We start from the raw sequence: 18,886 nt of genomic DNA on the forward strand, positions 1-18,886 counted from the left end.
GGCTGAGGCTCAGCAGCACAGCCTGTGCCCGCCACCCCACCCTCTCCCTCTACCCGCAACGCCTTAAATGGATGTGACAGATATAGAGTCCAAATGACTCCTTCAAAGCTCTGTGCAGGTTGAGGCCTGCTGGGGGGAGAGAAGGGGCGAGAAAGCCCCCCCAGAATGAAAGGGAAAATGCAATAAAAACGCTCTCCCTCACCCTCCCGTTCTCTTTGCCCCTTTTGCATTTAGGGGCTGTGAAATTGGAACCAGGCCCTGAACTAATTCAATTTCACGCTCCACCATTGTCTTACCAGGGAGCACCTTCTGTCCCACCAGCTACCCGGGGGCCTGGCGGAGGTGCAGGCGGGCCCTTGAGTGCGTGTACACACACACACACACACACACACACACACACACACTCAGCTCCCCGCCACATGCGTCAGGTGGACCCCATTCCCCTGCACCCCAGCCAGCCATCTGATTGATGGGGTGAGCTGGTGCCCACTCCAGCAGGGAGGCATCCACGAAGTCTGAGGGGTCTGGGATGGCAGGAGGGCAGGAGGGAGGCGGCTGTGGCTCGGCAAGGAAAGGGCCTTGTGGGGGCGGGGGAGGGGACAGTGGGTGGGTTTGGGGTTGACTCTGAATAGCAAGGGGCACTTTCTCGAGCGGTGTGAAATGAGCAATAAATGTATTAGGGGACTAACAAGAGAGCTGTAACAGTGACAAAGAAAAGCTGTTCAAAGTTGGCGGCTAATCCCCCACCCATCTGCCTGGCTCATTACCATGGAGCCAGCCATCGGGTGCCAATCAGGCCTCAATAGCGACTTTCCAGTCTTTATTAGCCAGGCGCCGTTTGGAGGGGCTTCGCTCAGGGCGCTGACAGCCTCGCCATTCTTAACCCCCATTTCCAGGGGTTTTATAACTTGGTTGTAAATTGCTATTAAATGTAAGTCTGCCCAATAATGAACCTTAAGCCCCTCTAGCCCCCCCCCCCACCCGCCCTCGCTGCTCCCTTTCTCTCCCTCCGTGGTCCTATTATCGGCCTTGGCTGGGGCCTTGGCTGGGGCCTTCCCCGGGAGAAGAGGTGACATTGTTGGTGCTGCTGCTGGAGAAAGCCTCTTAGCCTTTAAAATAGTTAATAATTAGATTAAAACTTCAAATAAATTAACTAGAGAGTGAATAGGGTCTAGGCACGGAAGGGCTCCTCCCCTCTTTTTTTTTTTCCCCTTCCAGACAGTCCCGGAATCATTACAATGTATTGAGTGTCTTCTCCAGCTCAGCCCCGGGGCTGTCCTGCTCTTCCAGGAAGGCTGCTGGATCCCTGTGCCGGGACCCTCCACCACCTCCTGCTTACCTCCCACTCCTCTCTCCTGGGCTCCTGAAAAGCCGGAGGTGCTGCTACCTGTCTGACCCACCACCTACTCAGGATGATGCTTGTGGGAGACAGCAGGCCTGGCCTGGACACAGCAGGCCTGAGATGGACTGAGGGCCCAGCTGCCTTTAGGGCCCCCCACCAAGGCCTCTTTGGACCCTCTGGGTCTCAGGGTGGAGCGGGGAGAGAAATTCAACAGTCTGCACAGTTGCCGGAGAGGAGAATGATGGCTGGGCTGGGCTTTTAGAAAAGGCCTAGAACAAGTGAATCATTAAAAAACTAACAGTAGCCCCTGCCTTACAAACACAAAGCCCTGAGTTCAAACTCCATCCCACCAAATAAAAAAAAAAAAAGAACAGTAATTCTACCTGCATATCATACTCAGTACTTGTGAGTGTCGGTCCCTGGTCCCTCCTCCCCCCCCCCCCCCCCCGCCTTTTTTGGTGAGATTGGGGTTTGAACTCAGGACTTCATGCTTATAAAGCAGTTGTTCTATAACTTGAGCAACACCTCCAGTTCACTTTGCTCTAGTTATTTTTTATTTTATTTATTTATTTATTTTTTGGTGGTACTGAGGTTTGTGCTCTCTCTCTCTCTTTTTCTTGGCAATGCTGGGGTTTGAACTCCAGGCCTCATGCTTGCTAAGCAGACACTCTACTGTTTGAGGCACTCCACCAGCCCTGCTATGGTTATTTTATGCAGTCTACAGTCCTCTGCTCTACCAGCTGAGTTATCGAAGGGTGCATATGGTTATTTTAGAGATGAGTTTCCAGAACTTTATTTGCCCAGGCTGGTCTTGAACAGTGATCCTCCTGATCTCAGTCTCCTAAGTAGTTAGGATTATAGGTGTGAGGCACCAGTGCCTGGCTTCCCTGACCCATTTTATAGGTGAGTAAAGCCCAAAGGGGTGACTTTCCTTGCTTCCCTTGCCCCATCCTCCATCTCTGAGGTGCCTTTCAAGGCTGAGCTTTGGGGACCCTCTTACTCTACTCCCTGTTCCTGCTCAGGCATCACTTTGTGGATAGATGGCTGTACTTCCTGCCTGGGTACAGGATGCCTCTGCCTCCTCTTGGCTTCTCTAGTTGCTGCTCAGCACCACCTCCTCCAGGAGGCCTCCCTAACCTTGCAGCATCCTGGAAAGGCCCTCTTCTTGGTCCCCAAGCCTTCGCTCTGAACTGCATCCTGCTCCTCCCATCACCAAGCAGGATGGTGACACCATTTGGTGTCAGTATCCAGTTATGCTCCTTCCCCTTACAGAACTCCTTCCACACCAGGACAACAGCAAGCACTCTTATCCCCAGTATAGAGGAACAGGAAAGTTGAGTGACTTTCCCAAAGTCCCAAAACAGCCTGCAAGTGACCAATCAAGGACAGGAAAGTTCTCAGCCTGGGTTGAGTGTCGGTGACCTGGTGGGATGGGAAGCTTCCCAACCCAGAGGCTGGGCCGGATCACACTGCCCAGGGAAGCTGCCAGGAACCCGTGAAGTCCCTTCCTGAACTCTGGCTTCCAGGAATGCAGGAGGGGTACAGAGGTCCTGGGTCCCAGGCAGAGGGGGGACAGGAGCCAACCCCCAAGAGTTGACTCCCTTCCATTCCTGACAGGTGGGCACGTACCTTTCTTGAATTCTATCTCAATTATGTCAGGGTCATTGGGAGCTTTGGCTGGATCCTGGGTCTTTGTGTAGAGACCGGGAGGAGCCTGGTTCTGACAAAAGAGAAAGAGGTTGGAGGGTGGGGTCTCTAGAGCCAAGCCAGGACACACCAATGCCTAGCCACCTGCCCCCCAGCTCCCGCAGGCACCTACACCCCTTCCCCCTCTCCAGTACCAGGGGCCATTGGCACTTCCCCTCCAGCTGGTTGGTCCAGTGGGCTCCACAGCCCCCAGCTAGCCCTGCTTGCCAGGGGCCTGGGAAACAAAGGGCTCAAGAAATCAGACAATTTTTCCCCTCAACTTGATCTCATCTTTTTCTTCGACGCCCCCACAGCTGGAGGTAGAATAGCAGGAGAGAAACTAGTCAGGCAGGGAAAAGTGTGACTTTGGAGAAGCAAGGCCGCAGCGTTTCCACGGGCTTCCCGGGAGCAGCCCGCACGCCCTCACTGGCGCTGGGAATTGGGGTTTATTCTGCGCTGACCGCAAAGCTAATGACTGCGCGTGACCCCAGCAGGTGCTTCAGCGAGCCGAGCCATCCCCAGGGTCTCTGAGGTTAATACTCACAGGGAGAAAAGAGAAGAGCAAAGCAAAAACCCATTTGAAAACACATCAACCTTTATGTATATTTTTTCTCGGGCGTGTTGGAAAATGGGCCTCTCCTCCTAATGGTGAGGCGGAGGGGCTTCGCGCTGCCTGGGACTCTCAAAATTCTCTCCCGCCTCCACAGCCCCCCCAGCTCCCCCATTCTCAGCTTGGACACTTGCCACTCAAGGGATGGGGGCCTGTGGGGTCTGATGGCTGGAATCCCTCCCATGGCATCCCACGCCCAGCTGTCTGTCCACCTGCCGATGTCCTGGGAACTGCAATCCCTCAGTCTTTCCTTTCAAGACCTCGTGGACATTCTCACCACTGTCCACTTGCAGTGGCTTCTGAGTTCTGGACAGCCCTGTTTGGTCAGGACAAACCATCTCTGTCCCATCTCCAAAGAAGGAACCAAGGCTGTGGGAGGCACTTCAGCTGCAGCTGAGTTCTGCATGGAATGGACTTCATCCCACTGAGTCTAGGTCACCCAGCATATGGCAGGGAACCCATGAGACCTTTGATGAATATGTCTTCAATTTCAGAGCCGTGGAAAACTCCCCCAAGCCAGGAGTCAAGGCCTCACTGACTGTGGGGCCTTCAGCAAGCTGCGTTACTTCCTGTTTTATATGTTGCTGGTATGGGGGTTTGAACTCAGGGCCTTGCGCTTGCTAGGCAGGCATTCTACCTCTTGAGCCACTCCTTTATTCCGAGTTGCCTTACTTCCTTGAGCCTCAGTTTCCTCATTTGTAAATGGGAAAACGATACCTGCCCTTGACTGTTTTACAATTTAAGTGCAGACAGAGCTGGGCACTGGTGGCTCACACCTATAATCCTAGCTACTCAGAAGGCAGAGATCAGGAGGATCTTGGTTTGAAGCCAGCCCAGGCAAATAGTTCACAAGACCCTAGCTTGAAAACACCCATCATAAAAAAGGGCTGGTGGAGTGGCTCAAGTGTAGGCCCTGAGTTTAAGCTCCAGTACTACAAAAAAAAATTTTTTTTAAATGCAGACAGTCTTCTGCTGGGTGTGGAAACACAAGAAAGTGCTAAACAAGTCCTGGTGCGAACAGGGACATTCTGCTGGCAGAGGGACCGTGTTGATGGGCTCTGAGCCTCCCCCACAGAAGAGCCCCTCCAGGAAGGGTCACTCATCTGGGAGCTATTTGCCAACACCTGGGTTCCCCCAGAACTCTCCTGATTTTAACACTGACAGCACTTAAGAATCCTAAATCCTATGTTGACTAGACTGAGCTGGGATGGGTCTGTAATGAAAGCATCTCACCCAAAGTGCTGTGTGACACAGGGCCTGAACCCTACATCTTTTTCCATTCATGTGACACAAACAAGAACTCAGACCAGCCTTAAGGACAGACCCAGGGAAGCTGGAGGGGTTTAAGGGTCCCCAGTCTGATGCCTCCCTGGACCAGAGGGAAAACCAAAGCCCAGAGAAGAGGCCTGTTCTTCAAAGACAGCCTGGGGCTCTCTCAAACATCCATGCCCTCTTCTAGCTCTATGGCAACCTGGGCTGAAAAGCAGCCAGCACCATTCCCCAGCCCTCGGCCTGGTTTCAGAGAAATGCCAGGCTCTCCTGGCTCATGAGGTCCTGCCAACACCATGTTCCCTGGACACAGACAGGCCTAAAGGCCCATCTTCAGCCTGAAGGGCAAATGATTTGCGCAGCTCCACAGCCCCTTTTCTACCTGCCCAGGACTCCAAGGGCAGGCTTAATTCAAACCAGGGTGCCAGTGCTGAGGGCTGCCCTTCCATCAAGCCCACCTCCCTCCCACCCACCGCCACCTGCACTGGGCCTGCCTGTGGTTGCTTGTCACTTTCTCCAGCCACACTCCTTAGAAGTAGAGGGTGACAACAGAAAGAGGAGACAGGAAGGTCCACACTGTACAACGGAAGTCAGAGGCAGCTGTCGAGTGGGCTGGTACCTGACAGCACCGATTAAATAAAATAACTAAATAGAAAGAAAATGACATTTGCTTTGCATTCTGAGGTGGGCAGGCGCCTGCCTTCTTTTTACTCTCTCTCCTAAAAGCCTGGTTCAAATGACAAACAGTTGTTGCTGAGTATCAATGTTGCTATTTATCCACCCCAGCAGGAGGGCTCACTTCCAATGTCATCTCGTGGGGGGGGGGAGTGGACTGGAGGGAGGGGAGAGAATGAAGAAAGAGAGAGAGAGAACTCGAGAGGATAGGGGTGGGGGTGGGGGAGAGGACGAAAGAAAGCATGAAACAGGGCCCGAAGAGGAGGAATTGGAAACCAATGGCCCACGAACTGAACCATGATGTAGAGGCATGATGGATGCTGCAAATGGTTCATTCATCCATCAGATATGGCGGCCGGCGGCTGAATGAACTCTTTCACTGTGGGCCGTATGAAGTTAAAGCAAGTAAATTTCTATCTTTCTTCGCATTAGCTGCCTCATTGCCCTTCAATCAGCTCTCATGGAGGCAGAAAATAGCTCAGCCATCTGCCTCAATCCCTCCAGTCCACAGGGCTCGGGTCTTGGGGCTCTTTTTGGGAGAGGGGGAGGGGCACCCATTCCCTTAAGCTCTAGCTCCCAGAGCTCCTCCCCAGGGGGTCTGAGCCACTGCTTGGCACAGGAGATCCAGAGACACAAACAACGGTCCTGGAATTTAAGTTAGCCCTCGGTGTGCTTTTCTGTTGGCATGGCCAGGCCAGCATAGAGGATAGTGCTGACCCCCTGCCAGATTGGCTGGACTGTGGGTGCCTCTTACCAGGCTCGTGGGTCTCAGCAGGCAGGCTGTATCTCTGGACTCACACCCAGCCCGGCCTGGCCATCCCTGCTTAGTGAGGGCCTCTAAGCAGACCTAGGTCCTTTAACACTTAGCCTCCCACTTGAGGAAGGATGAGTGAGACCCCCAGCCCCATGGTTGAGGTCTTGTCCTGGGCTAAGCCAAGCATGGGGGAGGTGTGTGTTTTGTACATGAGGATTTTAGAGGCTCAGAAGGGTTGGGTAGCTGGCTGGACATTGCCCAGCAATGGGAGTCAGACAGGTTTCCTATCTCTGGTATTGGGTAGGTGGTGGCACTTACATAGCCATCCAATGCCCTCATTAGATCGAAGGCCTGAGAGGGGACAGGACCTGCCCACGGTGACAAGGTAAGTTATACCAGGTCTCTGATTTCCCCTCTGGTCTCAGCTCTGCTCTCACAGTCCTGAGGTGGGCTGTTCTTGGAGTTCCTCCTCCCTGGTGAGGAGAGGACTGCAGGCTGCTAAGAAAGGGGTGGAGAGTGCTTTTCAGCATGTTTGGGACCAGCAGGACATCTTGCCTGGAAGCTACTTGTTCTTCCCAGTCCTGGCTCAGCCTTCCTGGGCTGGGGGGGGGCAGGGGGCAGGGGGGCAGTGGGGGGGCCTTGGTGTGACTGACTGGCTAATGAGAGGTGATTGGCCTGAGTGGCATGGGGTCAGCAGAACATGAACTGGAAAAACCTGTGGCCAGCAGGCAGTGGCTCTGTGGGCCTATCAGTCCCCAGGGGGCTAAGGTGCCAGCTCCCCTACGTGACAAATGTGAACCAAGGAGGGTAAGCAAGTAGGACAGAGAACCATAGGTACAGGGAGAACCAGCCATGCCCTCTCTCTGAACAGCTGGGAGGAGTCAGTGCTTTGGGCCTCAGTTTCCACACCCCTAAAATGAGGGTGCTTATAGCCAGCATCCAAGGACATGGAGGTGGAGAAACACCAGGCCCGGTGCTAACAGTCACTAGTGTACTTTCTATCATGGCTAACACCAGCCATGGCTGGCTCTGCTGTTGCAGCATGGGGCAAAGGCAAGGGTACAGGTCCCCTGGTGAGGCTACGGCTCTGCCTGTTCTCACCTAAACCGACAGGCCTCCTCCCCTCCAGCTGTCTTTCTTGGTGCCTGAGTGCAAGCCCCCTTCCCTAACAAACATGTCTTCCCTAACATCAGCCAAGCAGCAACCCCCCTCCCCCCAAAAAAGGCAGCCACCCAGGGTGTGAGGCTCAGCTAGGGACTGGAGACATCCCCTCCAGGACAAAGAGATTTTTCTCTTCCGTGACAGACCTCACCCTGCCTCCCCACCAACCACGGGGGATGGGGGAGGCACAAAGAATCCCCCAGGGAAAGAACCCCTAAACTCCAAACAGGGCTGTGGGCCCAGCCTGGCCAGCCTGAGAGGCTGGGGACAGGGATCACCCAACGTGGTGTGTGTGGAACACAGATCCAGACAAATGGGTCCTGGGGCTCTGACCCCCACCCCAGATCCAGGCAGCAGCTTAGCCAGCAAGGGCTGGTGGGCCCAGGCTGGGCCCTCCCACAAGTGTCTCATCTGCCTAATCACTTCTTTATTGTCTCCAATCACACACTCTCTCTGCTGCCCTGAAATATTTCCTTCCTCTATTCATCCCACAGCACTTAGAAAAAGAGCAGGGAGGGGAGGGGGGTCTCCAAACGCAGTGGAGAGGGCAGGCGGAGGGACTGGTGGGGAGGGAAGAGGAGGGAATCTAGGAAGGGCCGGGGCCCCCCGTGAAATCTCAAATTAGGCTACGAATGCCTCAGACAGCATCGGCATGGAGCGGCTCCTGCCAGAGGCACCAGAAATATGGGGGTTACCTTGGGGTTCTCCAGGATTCCAGCCTCGTAGCTGTGGGGTGAGAGGGAAGGTGGGGTGAGCTGAGGAGGGATACAACAATGTCATGTACACTCCTACCACCCCATTGTGTGCCCACAAGTCTGGTCTACCCTTTTCTTTCTGCCAAAGCACCTGCTACCAACCCTGCCTGGAACATTCTGGACTATGGGAGTTGCACCCTATGGGAAGAGCTGGGACTGCACCCCACCCCCACCCCCTGTGGGCTGCACACATGGGGGCCTCTGCTCTCAGCCACCTGCTCATGCTGTTCCCTCTGCTTCATCCTTGAGGCACTAACCTCAGATGCTACTCCCTCAGGGAAGCCCTCCCTGATACCCCCAGACAAAGCCAGGTCCTATGTCGTACTCTCCTGTGATTTCTGGGATCATCACAGGTGTTGGGGGTCTGACCTTCCTGAGGTGGCTCTGCTTCACCAGGGCAGGGCCCTAGGTGCAGGGCTCATAGTCAAGATCAGGTGCAGTGGTGTGTCTCACCTGATATGCATGAGGTTCTCGTCCATGCTCCATGGGCTCTTGGGGGTGACTGGGATGGGAATTCCATGTTGCTGTGGATAAGACACAACACAGGCAGGTGTGAGGAAGCTGGAAGTGTACCTAAGGGTAAGGCTTGGTCACCTGGTTATCCTCAAGGTGCCAGGTAGCCCTAAACTCTGGGGCTCCCATTCAGGCAAGACCCTGGACCAACCCCAAATCCCATTCCCTCCTCAGGGTGCCCAGGGAGAGAATGAAGGTCTCACCACTAGACGTGCCTATACAACTATAAGACAGTGTACCTGAGATCTGAGGAATGGATGCTAACCTTCCAGAAGATTCTGTGAGTCCACACTCCCAGGGCCGCTGAAGCACTTAGTGCCAAGCACTGAGCCCAGGGTCTCCCAACATCAGCTAACTGATGCCCATCATACCTTATGAGCTAGGGGCTAGAACAGCCTAAACTCCCCCCATGCAGCCACAGTGTAACAGGCATCTGCCCTCAGAACCCACGTGTTTCACGTGGACCCAGTGAAAGGCAGGACACCCAGGTGTGTGTCTGGCTCATGGCACTTATTTACAAGACAGGCCCAGCACCTTCTGGGAGCTGCTGCTCTCCACACCCAATGCAACAGCCACATACATCACTCTGCAGACCCTACGAGGGGACAGCACAGGCAGATCCTTCAGACTTGTCTCCGATGACGTATGTGTCCCTAATGAGGGGATCTACTGTTAAAAGAAACCTCCCACTCCCAGACTAGACAGAGCTGGCTACCCCTGTGCAGGCCTATCTTGCTCAGCTTTTGGGGGGAAGACAAGACAGGTTGTCTTCGTGACCTGAGCCCCCCCTCGCCTGCACTGCTCCATTCTCCAGCACAGAGCCCAAGAGACCTGCTTTGCCCTCCCCAGGCCCAGCAGGCATCAAGTGCAGTAAGTGGCCCAGGCCAGCGGTCCCCTGAAGCCCTGAAGCGGGGAGACCATTGGATGTTCTGCTTCCCAGATTCCACACCAGTGCCTCAGGCCCTGGGGTCTCAGCGGGAGGCCCTGTGGGTGAGGCTTGCTTGGCTCTGGCTCTTCACCTATGGCTGAGGTTCTAGGTCTCCTCTGGGAGCTGCTACTCTTCCTTCATCACTGTGCTAAACTGAAAATGAGGCTAAAAGAAAAAAAGAGGACAAAACCCAAGTTTTCTTTCTTTTTTTTTTTTTTTTAGGAAACTTATTTCAAAAAGACACATCCATATCTACCCTAGAGTATCTGTGCCCTTGGTTCAAACTACAAGGGAAAATAAGGATGGCTTGTTTCTAGGTTGTTCAGTGTTGGGGACATGTGTTCACACTTGCCCTGTGCTCTTTCCATGTGGACCTGCCAGGTGTGGGGGCCAGGACCTTGTGCAAGATGGGTTTACACTGTCTTCCTGCCTCATTGCTGGATGGCTGAGGGTGAGAGCAGCGGGCAGCCTGGTTCTCTGGAGCCTGTGCTTTTGGGGGTGGTGTGGGAATCCTTGCCATCTCTTTGATCCAGTGGGTCTCCATCATGGAGTGAGGAGGGGAGGGGGAAGGGCAGGGAAGAAGGAGGGATAAGCCGGATGGGTGGCCTTCACTCAGCAGAGAGACACACAGATTATGCCAGATAGAATGACGCAAGGCCCAAGAGATTTCTGTTTCCCAACTCTTCTCTGTCCTGAGGAACCTACCCATAATTTCTCATGGTAACTGGGGACAGAACACAAAACCACCTTCACTGTGGGCTCACTGTGGGGCAGGTGGCCACTCTGTGCCCCACCTGGTATTCTGGCTTATCATTATTATTTTGGTGGAACTGGGATTTGAACTCAGGGCTTTGTGCTCACAAAACAGATGCTCTACTGCTTAAGCCATACCGTCAGTTCATTTTGCTCTGGTTATTTTGGAGATGGGGGTCTCTTGAACTATTTGCCTGGACTGGCCTCAAACTAAGATCCTCTTGATCTCAGCCTCCCAAGTAGCTAGGATTACAGCATGAGTCACAGGGCGCCTGGCTAGGTTTATTATTTTTTAATTAATTGCGGTAGCAATGATAAGGATGGTGGTTCTGAGCATTTTTGCCTTAGACGATGTGTCTGGAGGGAGACAGAGAGCACAGCAAATGCAGGTTTTTATGAGGCTTACAGAGCACCTTTTGGCCCTGGCTACTTACGGGTCTTGAAACCAGAGATTTTCAAAGCCCCATTGATTTTTCTCTCATCTGTCTCAGATCCTGCCTGGCTCTGAATTTTGGACAAAGCCTTGCAGCTACTCAGTTATTCTAGTCATTTCCTGAGTGGCTCTGCCTTCCTTCTAGAATGTACTTGGATTTTCCACGCCTGGACCCTGAAACCCAGCTCCCAAGAAGAGGGTGGGTGGCCGAGGGAGGACACCTTCGTCCTTCCCTAACTTTTTCAGTTCCAAAGCTTATTTGGAATGGAAGTTAAGCCAAGTGCCTTCTCCTGCAAATCCAGGAAGAGGGAACCACTGCATTCTTAAAATTTATCTTTGCTGGAAAAACCAGAGACTGCTTTTGCATGGGGGCTGGCAGCAAATGGAAGCCACCTTTATCCATAGGTCAGTCTGTCCCTCCCATCGCCACTCAGGGAGTGAGTGTGGCAGAGTGCAGGGCTTGCAATTCATTATACTTAAAGACGAGACATGCTTCATACTCTATATCATCCTGGAGAAGGGTGTGGGGGGAGGCAAAAAGACGCCTGGCCAACCTTCTCTCCTTTAATAGCGAGCGCTGCTTTTGACAATTTGTTTGGCAACATATGGGTTTGCTCTTGTAAACTCCCCTCTTAATAATAAAACAACAGATGGTGGAGGAGGTCCTTCCTCCCAGCGCTCCAGGGCTTAATGGGATGCTGGCGGCAGGGCAGGGTTGCCTTCCCGCCGCATCCCCTACCACGCGGCACCTTGGCTGCACAAGAGCACACAGCCAGCCCTGGCGACTGCTATTTAAAAACCTGAGCAATTTTCTGGTGTGTGCACTGAGTTGCTTTTCTCCCGTCTGATTGATTGAGGCTGTTTGTCAAGTGCTGCCATAGAGTCGCTAAAAAGAAAGGTGCCCCGGGGAGCAGCTAAGGATCTCGATGCAAAACTTCTAATATGTTTTCTTGCAACTTGTACTTCAAAGAAGGCTGGCACCACAAGAAGCTTTGTCTGCCTGCCCCTCACAGCGCCTACCTGTTCCCGGGAAAGAGCTGGGAACAATTAGTGACCAGGTAATCGAGGGACAGAGGATGGCCTGTAGCTCACACCCCCTCCCTGGCTGTCCCCCACCCCCCCCCCACAGGGAGCCACACCCATGGACCACAGCAGAGGTGCAAACAAGGCTCTGATCTCCCTGGGAAAGGGAGGGGGACAGAGCCCAGCACCTTCCAGCTCATGGACTGGAGATGCCCCTCAGAGATGTCCCCACCCAGGAAATGGAATTGGCAGATGACCTCACTTCTATGGGGCCGGCTGAGGGAACAGGTGCAGCTGGAGTAGTGGTCCATTCTCCCATCCCAGCCCTGGCCCAGGTGGCCCTAAGCAGGGATGCGCCTGAAGGGCCGGGGATGATGGTGGAGACTCAGTCTTACCTTTGCGTACTCCATCAGGTCATTGCGGCCTTTGAACCGGTTGTAGAACTCTGGCATCCTCCAGGGAGCGATGACCTGGACACAGGGCAAGGGAGTCAGGACTGTGGGGGACCGAGCCACTGCCTTCTGCTGGCTGGCCCTTATGTAGCAGAGTTGGCCTCTCTGGGAATGGTCCACCTGGGGGAGGGTCTTCTGCTGTGTCCCTAGAGAGGATGCAATCTACAGGGAGTGGGCAGAGAGGAGGGTCTTCTGGCTCTGGCTGTAGAGAGGCCCAAATTCCATGGCAGAAAGGCTGTGTGCCCTCTGAGTCTCAGTCTTCCCAACTATTATCTTAGGTCTGAACTAGACAGGCCTCAAAGCCTAGTGACCCTGGATAGGCTAGGGGTTCAAGAGATGACATGTTACCCCCTGACTGGTCTGAGTCTCGCCACAGGCTGCTCTGGGTAGGGGACAGAGGGAAGTAGGAGAGGTATCCAAGACTGATGCAGGGCCACAGGGTTCCCATGAGCCTGAGGGGTCAGGGCCAGGTCCCCTAGAAGCAGAGTCTGCACCCAGCCCTGTCTCTGAGCAAACTTAGGTGTGAGGGCATCGGAAACTGGTCTGGTTTCTGGTCTGAGGAGCTGATATGGTGGGGTGCAGTGGTAGAAAAGCCTGCTGTCCTCAGCCCCCCCAGCCTTAGAATGCAAGGAGCCACTAGCCACCAGATTGAGCCCTGGGAACACCCTGGCTCCTGGAGACCAGCATGGCCCCAGCCCCACTGGAGCCCCTAGGCTAGGCCTCTGTAGACAAAGACCCAGAAACTGGATGCCCTGGCCCCCACAAGCTGCTGTGGGAATCAGAGAAGTGGAAGTAGAGGGAGGAGCTCTGATGCCGGCCATCTCGCCCACCCGCAGCCAGTCAACAAACAGCCACTGTCCAGGGCTCCTCAGCCGCCTAGCATGTGGGGTCAAAACAGATCATTAGAGCTCATTACTGCTCACCTCCAGGCCAGCTCAGCCCCCGACAGCTGCTGGCCGGTTAAAGGGCCAGAGAAAGAGCTTCCACTGAAAGGAAAAACGGCAACTCCCTAGAGCCCAGTGGGGATTGGGAGGGGGCAGGTCTTCGTAGCTTTAGCCACAGTGACCACAAAGGAACTCCAACTGAGACTGCTGTGTGCAGCCACGAGGCACGTGTACCCCTTCCTGAGCACCTGGAGACTGGGTGCAGAGGACCAGGTGTGGGTCTCATTCCAGGTTGGATGACATTTTGAATACATGAGTTCAAAAAAATATATTATGAAGATGATGTCACCTGGGCTCAGTGGTAGAGCACTTGCCTAAGTGTCTGGCTCATGGCCCTGGATTTGATCATCAGCACCGCAGAAGAAAAAAAAAAATGATGTCACCTGTTTCTTTTTATTTCATTTTTCTCACTGTGCCTACTAGAAAAACTAGAATTGCCCGAGGGCTGGTGTTTGTGCCTGTGTTCTGCTCCCATGGCTTTTGGTGCTCTGGCCCAGGAGCCCCATCTTAGGCACTGCATGCCTGGAGCCCCCCAAGGCCTGCAAGGAGTAGGCCCTTGATGAATACTGCAGGGAAGGGGGAGTAAGTGAGTGAAGGAATAAATGGATGGAGGGATGAGTGGACGCAGGCCAGGCCCAAGGCCAGGCAGGAGGGTCAGGGTGCTTGCTTCCCTGACATCCTGGGGATTCTCAACCTAAGATGCTGGGGGCCATTACAGGTAGCCGGGGTGCAGCTGAGTGGCCCTGCTTGTGGCCAGGAGTGCTCTGAGCAACCTAGAAATCAGTATTCATGTCCCAGAGCTGTTCCAGCCTACACCCCTGCAGTGCCAAGGACAGTGGCAGAAGGGCCGCCCACATACGTGGACAGCACCTCTGAGAAGAGTGAATGGCCAGGGAGGATGAGATCTTCCCTGCAGAATGTCCACCCCTGCCCATCTGATGCTCTTTATGGGAGTGACAGGCACACTGTCCCTGTCCTGTGCTACCTCCTGGAACCCCAAGCTCTGCCCCCAGTGACTACCCTATGTCTTACCTTTATCTGGGGGGCCAGCGAGTAGCAGGTTAGCTCAAACCGGATCTGGTCATTCCCCTGAAACAGAACAGAGGACTGTCAGGACCCACGGGGTAGGGGACGTGGGAGGTTGGGGATGGGGCGGTGTCAGGGGACAGTAGACAGCATGCTGGAAGACTCTCTTCTCTGATGTACATCCTTTGACCTTACAATCCCCTTTATTATTAGCCTGTTTTAAAGACTGAGGAAGCAGTTTCTGTCCCACAGGTGGTGCCAGCACTTGAACCCAGGACCTTCTGAGTCCAGAGCCGAGCTGTGGGGGCACTCAGGATGTTCCAGGACTCAATGCCTGTGTGCCAGGTGTGTGCTGAGTTGCAAATGCACATGATTCTTGGGTGTGCAGGGCTGAGTTGAGTGTGCATGTGGCAGGGAGCATGTTGCAGTGTGGGCTGTGCATGGTGCAAGCCTGGAAGGACAGGGTGTGTGCACTTCTGGGGACATGGGGAGCAGAGGGTCATGCACTATGTCATCTTGTGTGTGTGTACAGTCCAGGGGATGCAAGCCGGAGTGTGCAACTCCTCTGGGTTTGGAGGCCTGGCCTCCACAGATTTCAGGTGCAAGAAGCTCTGCTGGTTATGTCCTCCAGGTGGCCCCTAAGCTGTCCTCACCATGCCCCATACAAAGTCAAGCTCATGCCAGGGCTTGGGCACCATGGTACTTAGATCTTCCACATCTACAACGTTGGGAGTCCTGTCACCCTGAGCCTCAGTTTCCCTACTCTAAAGTGGCTGGCTAGGGGAGGAGACAAAACCAAGTGCCCAGGGAGGGTCTTTTGCTTTCAGTTCCTCTCTGCACAGACAGAGAAACTGAGGCCCAGAGAGGGCACAGGACCAGTCCAAGGACATAAGGCTGAGACAGGACTCCCAAGCCCAGGTCCTATGCACCCTTGCACAGGTCACTTGGTCTGTCAACACATAGTCACCTACACCCTACCCTTCACCCCCTGCCTGGCACATATTCTTCCAAACAAAGCCCAGACTGCAGACCGCACTGACAATGACCGGGAGGAAGAGGGGCTGGGGTGAGCGCAGGTGGCCAGGACGCAGGCCTCTGCCAGCCCAGCTCAGCCCCAGAAGATGCCATGGCTCCCGCCCACTTTTGCTGTCGGCTCACAGCTGAGGGAGGCTTAAGCACTGTGAAATAATGAGGCACCTTTCGCCTACTGTGAAAACTGCATGGGCGCAGCCAGGCAGCGGCAGGAATAACATGTTATTTTCCAGAGTCTTGTCAGGCAATGCGGAAACCCAGGTTCCAGCCCCTCTCCGCAGAGCCAGGCGATGTGTGGAGCTGCAGTTGCTCCCTCCAACACCTACAGGGCTCTAGGTGGTCCCCACCAGCCAGCCCCTCACCCTTGGTCTCTTGCAGTGAGCACCTACTATGTGCTGCCACACAGTCAGCCACTGGGGCCAGTAGGATTTTTAACCTTGCTTTATAGATCTGGAAAGTGAAGCTCAGAGAGAGCAAGCCAGCTTCCCAGGGTCACACAGCAAACATGCCCATCCTAATAGATTACACTCGGACTCCACTGAGTCCTTACAGCTGCCCCATGTGGCAGATTCGGTTGTCACTCATGTGTGGATGGGGACACTGGGGATAGGGAGGGAGCACTTGCCCCAGGACCCAAGGCTAGCACAAAGTAGACTCATTTTATATTTGTCAAGTGCACGGTCAAGTGCTGCCTGCCCCAGCTACTTTTCCCCACGGCTTCATGTTTCCCCGACACAAAGGCAGCTTGTGCCTCCCCAGTCAGGCCTGGATGGGCTGGTGTCTGCCGACCCAGACATGCCAGGGGGACATCCATCTGTTCAGGAGCCTGAGACCTTCAAAGAAGCCAAACAAACAGGCTTCCTTGGTTCAAAGTCTGTCCCAGGCAAGAGCCAAGAGCCCCTCCACTCCTCTGCATAACCCCAGGACTCCCAAAACTGGGCAGCTACTAGCAGCTTCCCCAGGAGAGAAGGGACACAGTGTCTGTCACACACACGTGTCCACACGCTGATGCACGTGCACACCTGGCTAATAGGGTGAGCGCCTACCAGGATGGGAAGGGCCTGGGGGACCCCCCCATCTGCCTCAGGGCACCCCCGCAGATGGTGCCTTTTCAAATGACGACCTGTACCCTCCAGAGTCTTAGGCTCTTATTTCTAGGCTCTTCTTCCACAACTGCATAGGGGTGGGTGTCACCCAGCTCTGTGCACTCTGGGTGGGGATTGGCTCACAGCTGGGTGAGGAAGAGTGAGAAATAGCTGTATTTCTGTACAGGGCACTGTCTGGGCTGGGCTGCTGGGAGAGATGCCTCTGGCCACCAGGTCTTTATACAGGCTGGTCCTGTAGCTTGGGACCCCCCTTCCCCTTAGGGCCACTGGCTAACTCTTGCTCTCTCCAGATATTTCAGCCTCACCCTGCCTGCTCCTCTGTTGGGGTCTTGTTCCTAAGGCCCCCAGTCCCTCCTCCACCTACCTCATCCTGTAGCATGACCTGGGCACAGGAGTGCCAGCACTGGATCAGAATTCTCAGAGTGAAAAGGAAGCATGTCAAAAGCCAGGCGTGGTAGTGCCTGCCTGTAATCCCAGCACTTGGGAGACTAAAGCAGGAGGACTGTGAGTTCAAAGCCAGCCTGGGCTACCAAGCAAGACCCTGTCTCACAAAACAAACAACACCAACTAAAGAGTAAGTGCGTCAAGGCACAGTATGTCTGTGAGGCTAGAATAAGGACCTCAGGGCTCTGGTTCCCTGCTCCATGCCCAGGTCAGGAGCCAGAGGCTGGGCGAGGCCACCGCTGAGTTACCAAACACCTGGAGATTTGGCACGGCCCACTCCAAGAGGCCACACTGGGACCTCATTCATCTAGGTCCCTCTGTGCACTGCTTCCACCCGGGCCATGGACGCCTCCTTCCTCAGTGAGCCACCTGCAGGTCTCTGTCAAGTGTTCTGCTGGGATCCACCCTGATGGCAGTCCTGCGGCCCTGCAACATGGCCCTGGCTCTGCCTCTGGGGCCACATAGCCTCTACTCACCCCCTCCCTTCACCACCTCTCAGGACACCTGCCTCCACCCCAGTCTCGCAGCTCTCCCCAGTTTGCACTCCCCGGTTCTCAAATACTGTCTCCAGAGGCTGCTGGGGAATCTTCAAGTACTGTGCACGAAGGGAGACTGAGGCTTGGGAGTACTGTCCCAGACAAGGGGCAGTAGAACCAGGGCGACACGGCCCGGATGGGCTTCCCACAGCTGGTCTTGGAGGTCCCGCAATGACCATCCTGGCTGTGTCCCCGAAGTGTGAATTGCCAGGGATGCCTCCCAAGACCCAAGCAGCCAGAGACTGCGGCAGAGGGGACGAAGCCCGGCAGGACTCTAGCAGGGATGCAGGCCGCCTCCTCTACTGCCAGCAGCCTCTTCAAACCCAGGCCTTTGGCGCCCTCTGGTGGCCATGTGGCGGCCCAGCGCACAGCTGTGGACAGACACTGGGGGGGGGGGGGGGCAGGCGGGCGGGGGCGGGGCTCTGCCTGGACCCAATTGCTGTTCAAGTCAGAACCAGACCCACCCTCGCCTACTTAGATCAACTGTACCAGTGGAGGGACCTTCTCTGGGCAGGACCCCTCCTAGTATCTGGTCCCCAGCCTCCCAGGTGGGGTGGGGGAGGGGTTTTGACCTCGGATTCCACTGGGACAGATGTGATGACTCAGAGCTTTTCTGTCTGGGCTGACATTTGTTGTTAATGTCCTTCCTGATAGTCACAGGTCTTGCACACGTTCTACACTGAACATTCACAACGTGAATTACCTGCCCATCACTCCCAAGCGCCTCGTGAATGGGGTGCTGTGTTTATCCCCATACGGATGAGGAGGCAGAGGCTCTTCCAGGGAACTGCACCAGGCTGAAGCTGTGAGGCTCCGACCTGAGCCCAGCCGTGTGGCCGGAGCCTTAAGTCCTGAGCACTGGGCTCATTCCTGCATTCTCTGCTACCAAGGCCCTCACACAGAAGCCACACACATCCTGCCCAGACAGCCCGGTCTGCCCACCTCTCTGTCTGTTTCCCCAGAATCCTGTTATCCCTGACTGGGGTGACAGTGAGCACTAGGGCCCTGCGTGCGTGATAGAGAGAGAGACCCTCCCCAGTCTTTGCCTTCCACCATTTCAGCCCAGTGTGGTTTCCCAACATCTCTGGAAGGTGCCAGCCACCCTCACGCAGCCTGGGACTTTCCCATGGCACATAACTGTTTTCAGGATGCAGTCAAACTCTCAGAGTGACCTCCGTTGGCTCTGACCCTCTGGCTTTTCCCACAGCTGCTAAGACTGTTTTGTGCTCCCAGGTCTGCTGTTCAGGGCCTCATCTCCAGGCCTTTACATGGGCTGTCCCTTCTTCCTGGTACACTGTTCCCACACCCCAAGATTACCCACCTATGTTCATCCTCCCGAACTCAGCCCTCCCTCTGCCCCTGCCCCCTGCCCCACGGCTGCCTGGCAGACCCTCAGCTGCTTTCTTCCTTGCTAGAACAGAGGTTCCCTGAGGGCAGGCAATAG

At 54.8% G+C, this 18,886-nt stretch overlaps 1 protein-coding gene across 2 annotated transcripts in view; it reads right to left on the reverse strand.

Annotated features, from left to right (window-relative positions):
* The window catches only part of Ass1 (argininosuccinate synthase 1), a 50,984-nt gene that overhangs the window by 19,649 nt on the left and 12,449 nt on the right, over positions 1-18,886 (reverse strand). For both annotated transcript variants that reach the window (XM_020185253.2, XM_074052992.1), the window contains 5 exons: positions 14,331-14,387; positions 12,298-12,372; positions 8,706-8,776; positions 8,193-8,223; positions 2,972-3,062 (listed from right to left, as the gene is read on the reverse strand). In XM_020185253.2, coding sequence (XP_020040842.1) covers positions 2,972-3,062; positions 8,193-8,223; positions 8,706-8,776; positions 12,298-12,372; positions 14,331-14,387 — 325 coding nt within the window. The remainder of the gene's footprint in view (positions 1-2,971; positions 3,063-8,192; positions 8,224-8,705; positions 8,777-12,297; positions 12,373-14,330; positions 14,388-18,886) is intronic.

This window comes from Castor canadensis, chromosome 13, assembly GCF_047511655.1.
Source record: "Castor canadensis chromosome 13, mCasCan1.hap1v2, whole genome shotgun sequence".
NCBI classification, from domain to species: Eukaryota; Metazoa; Chordata; class Mammalia; order Rodentia; family Castoridae; genus Castor; species Castor canadensis.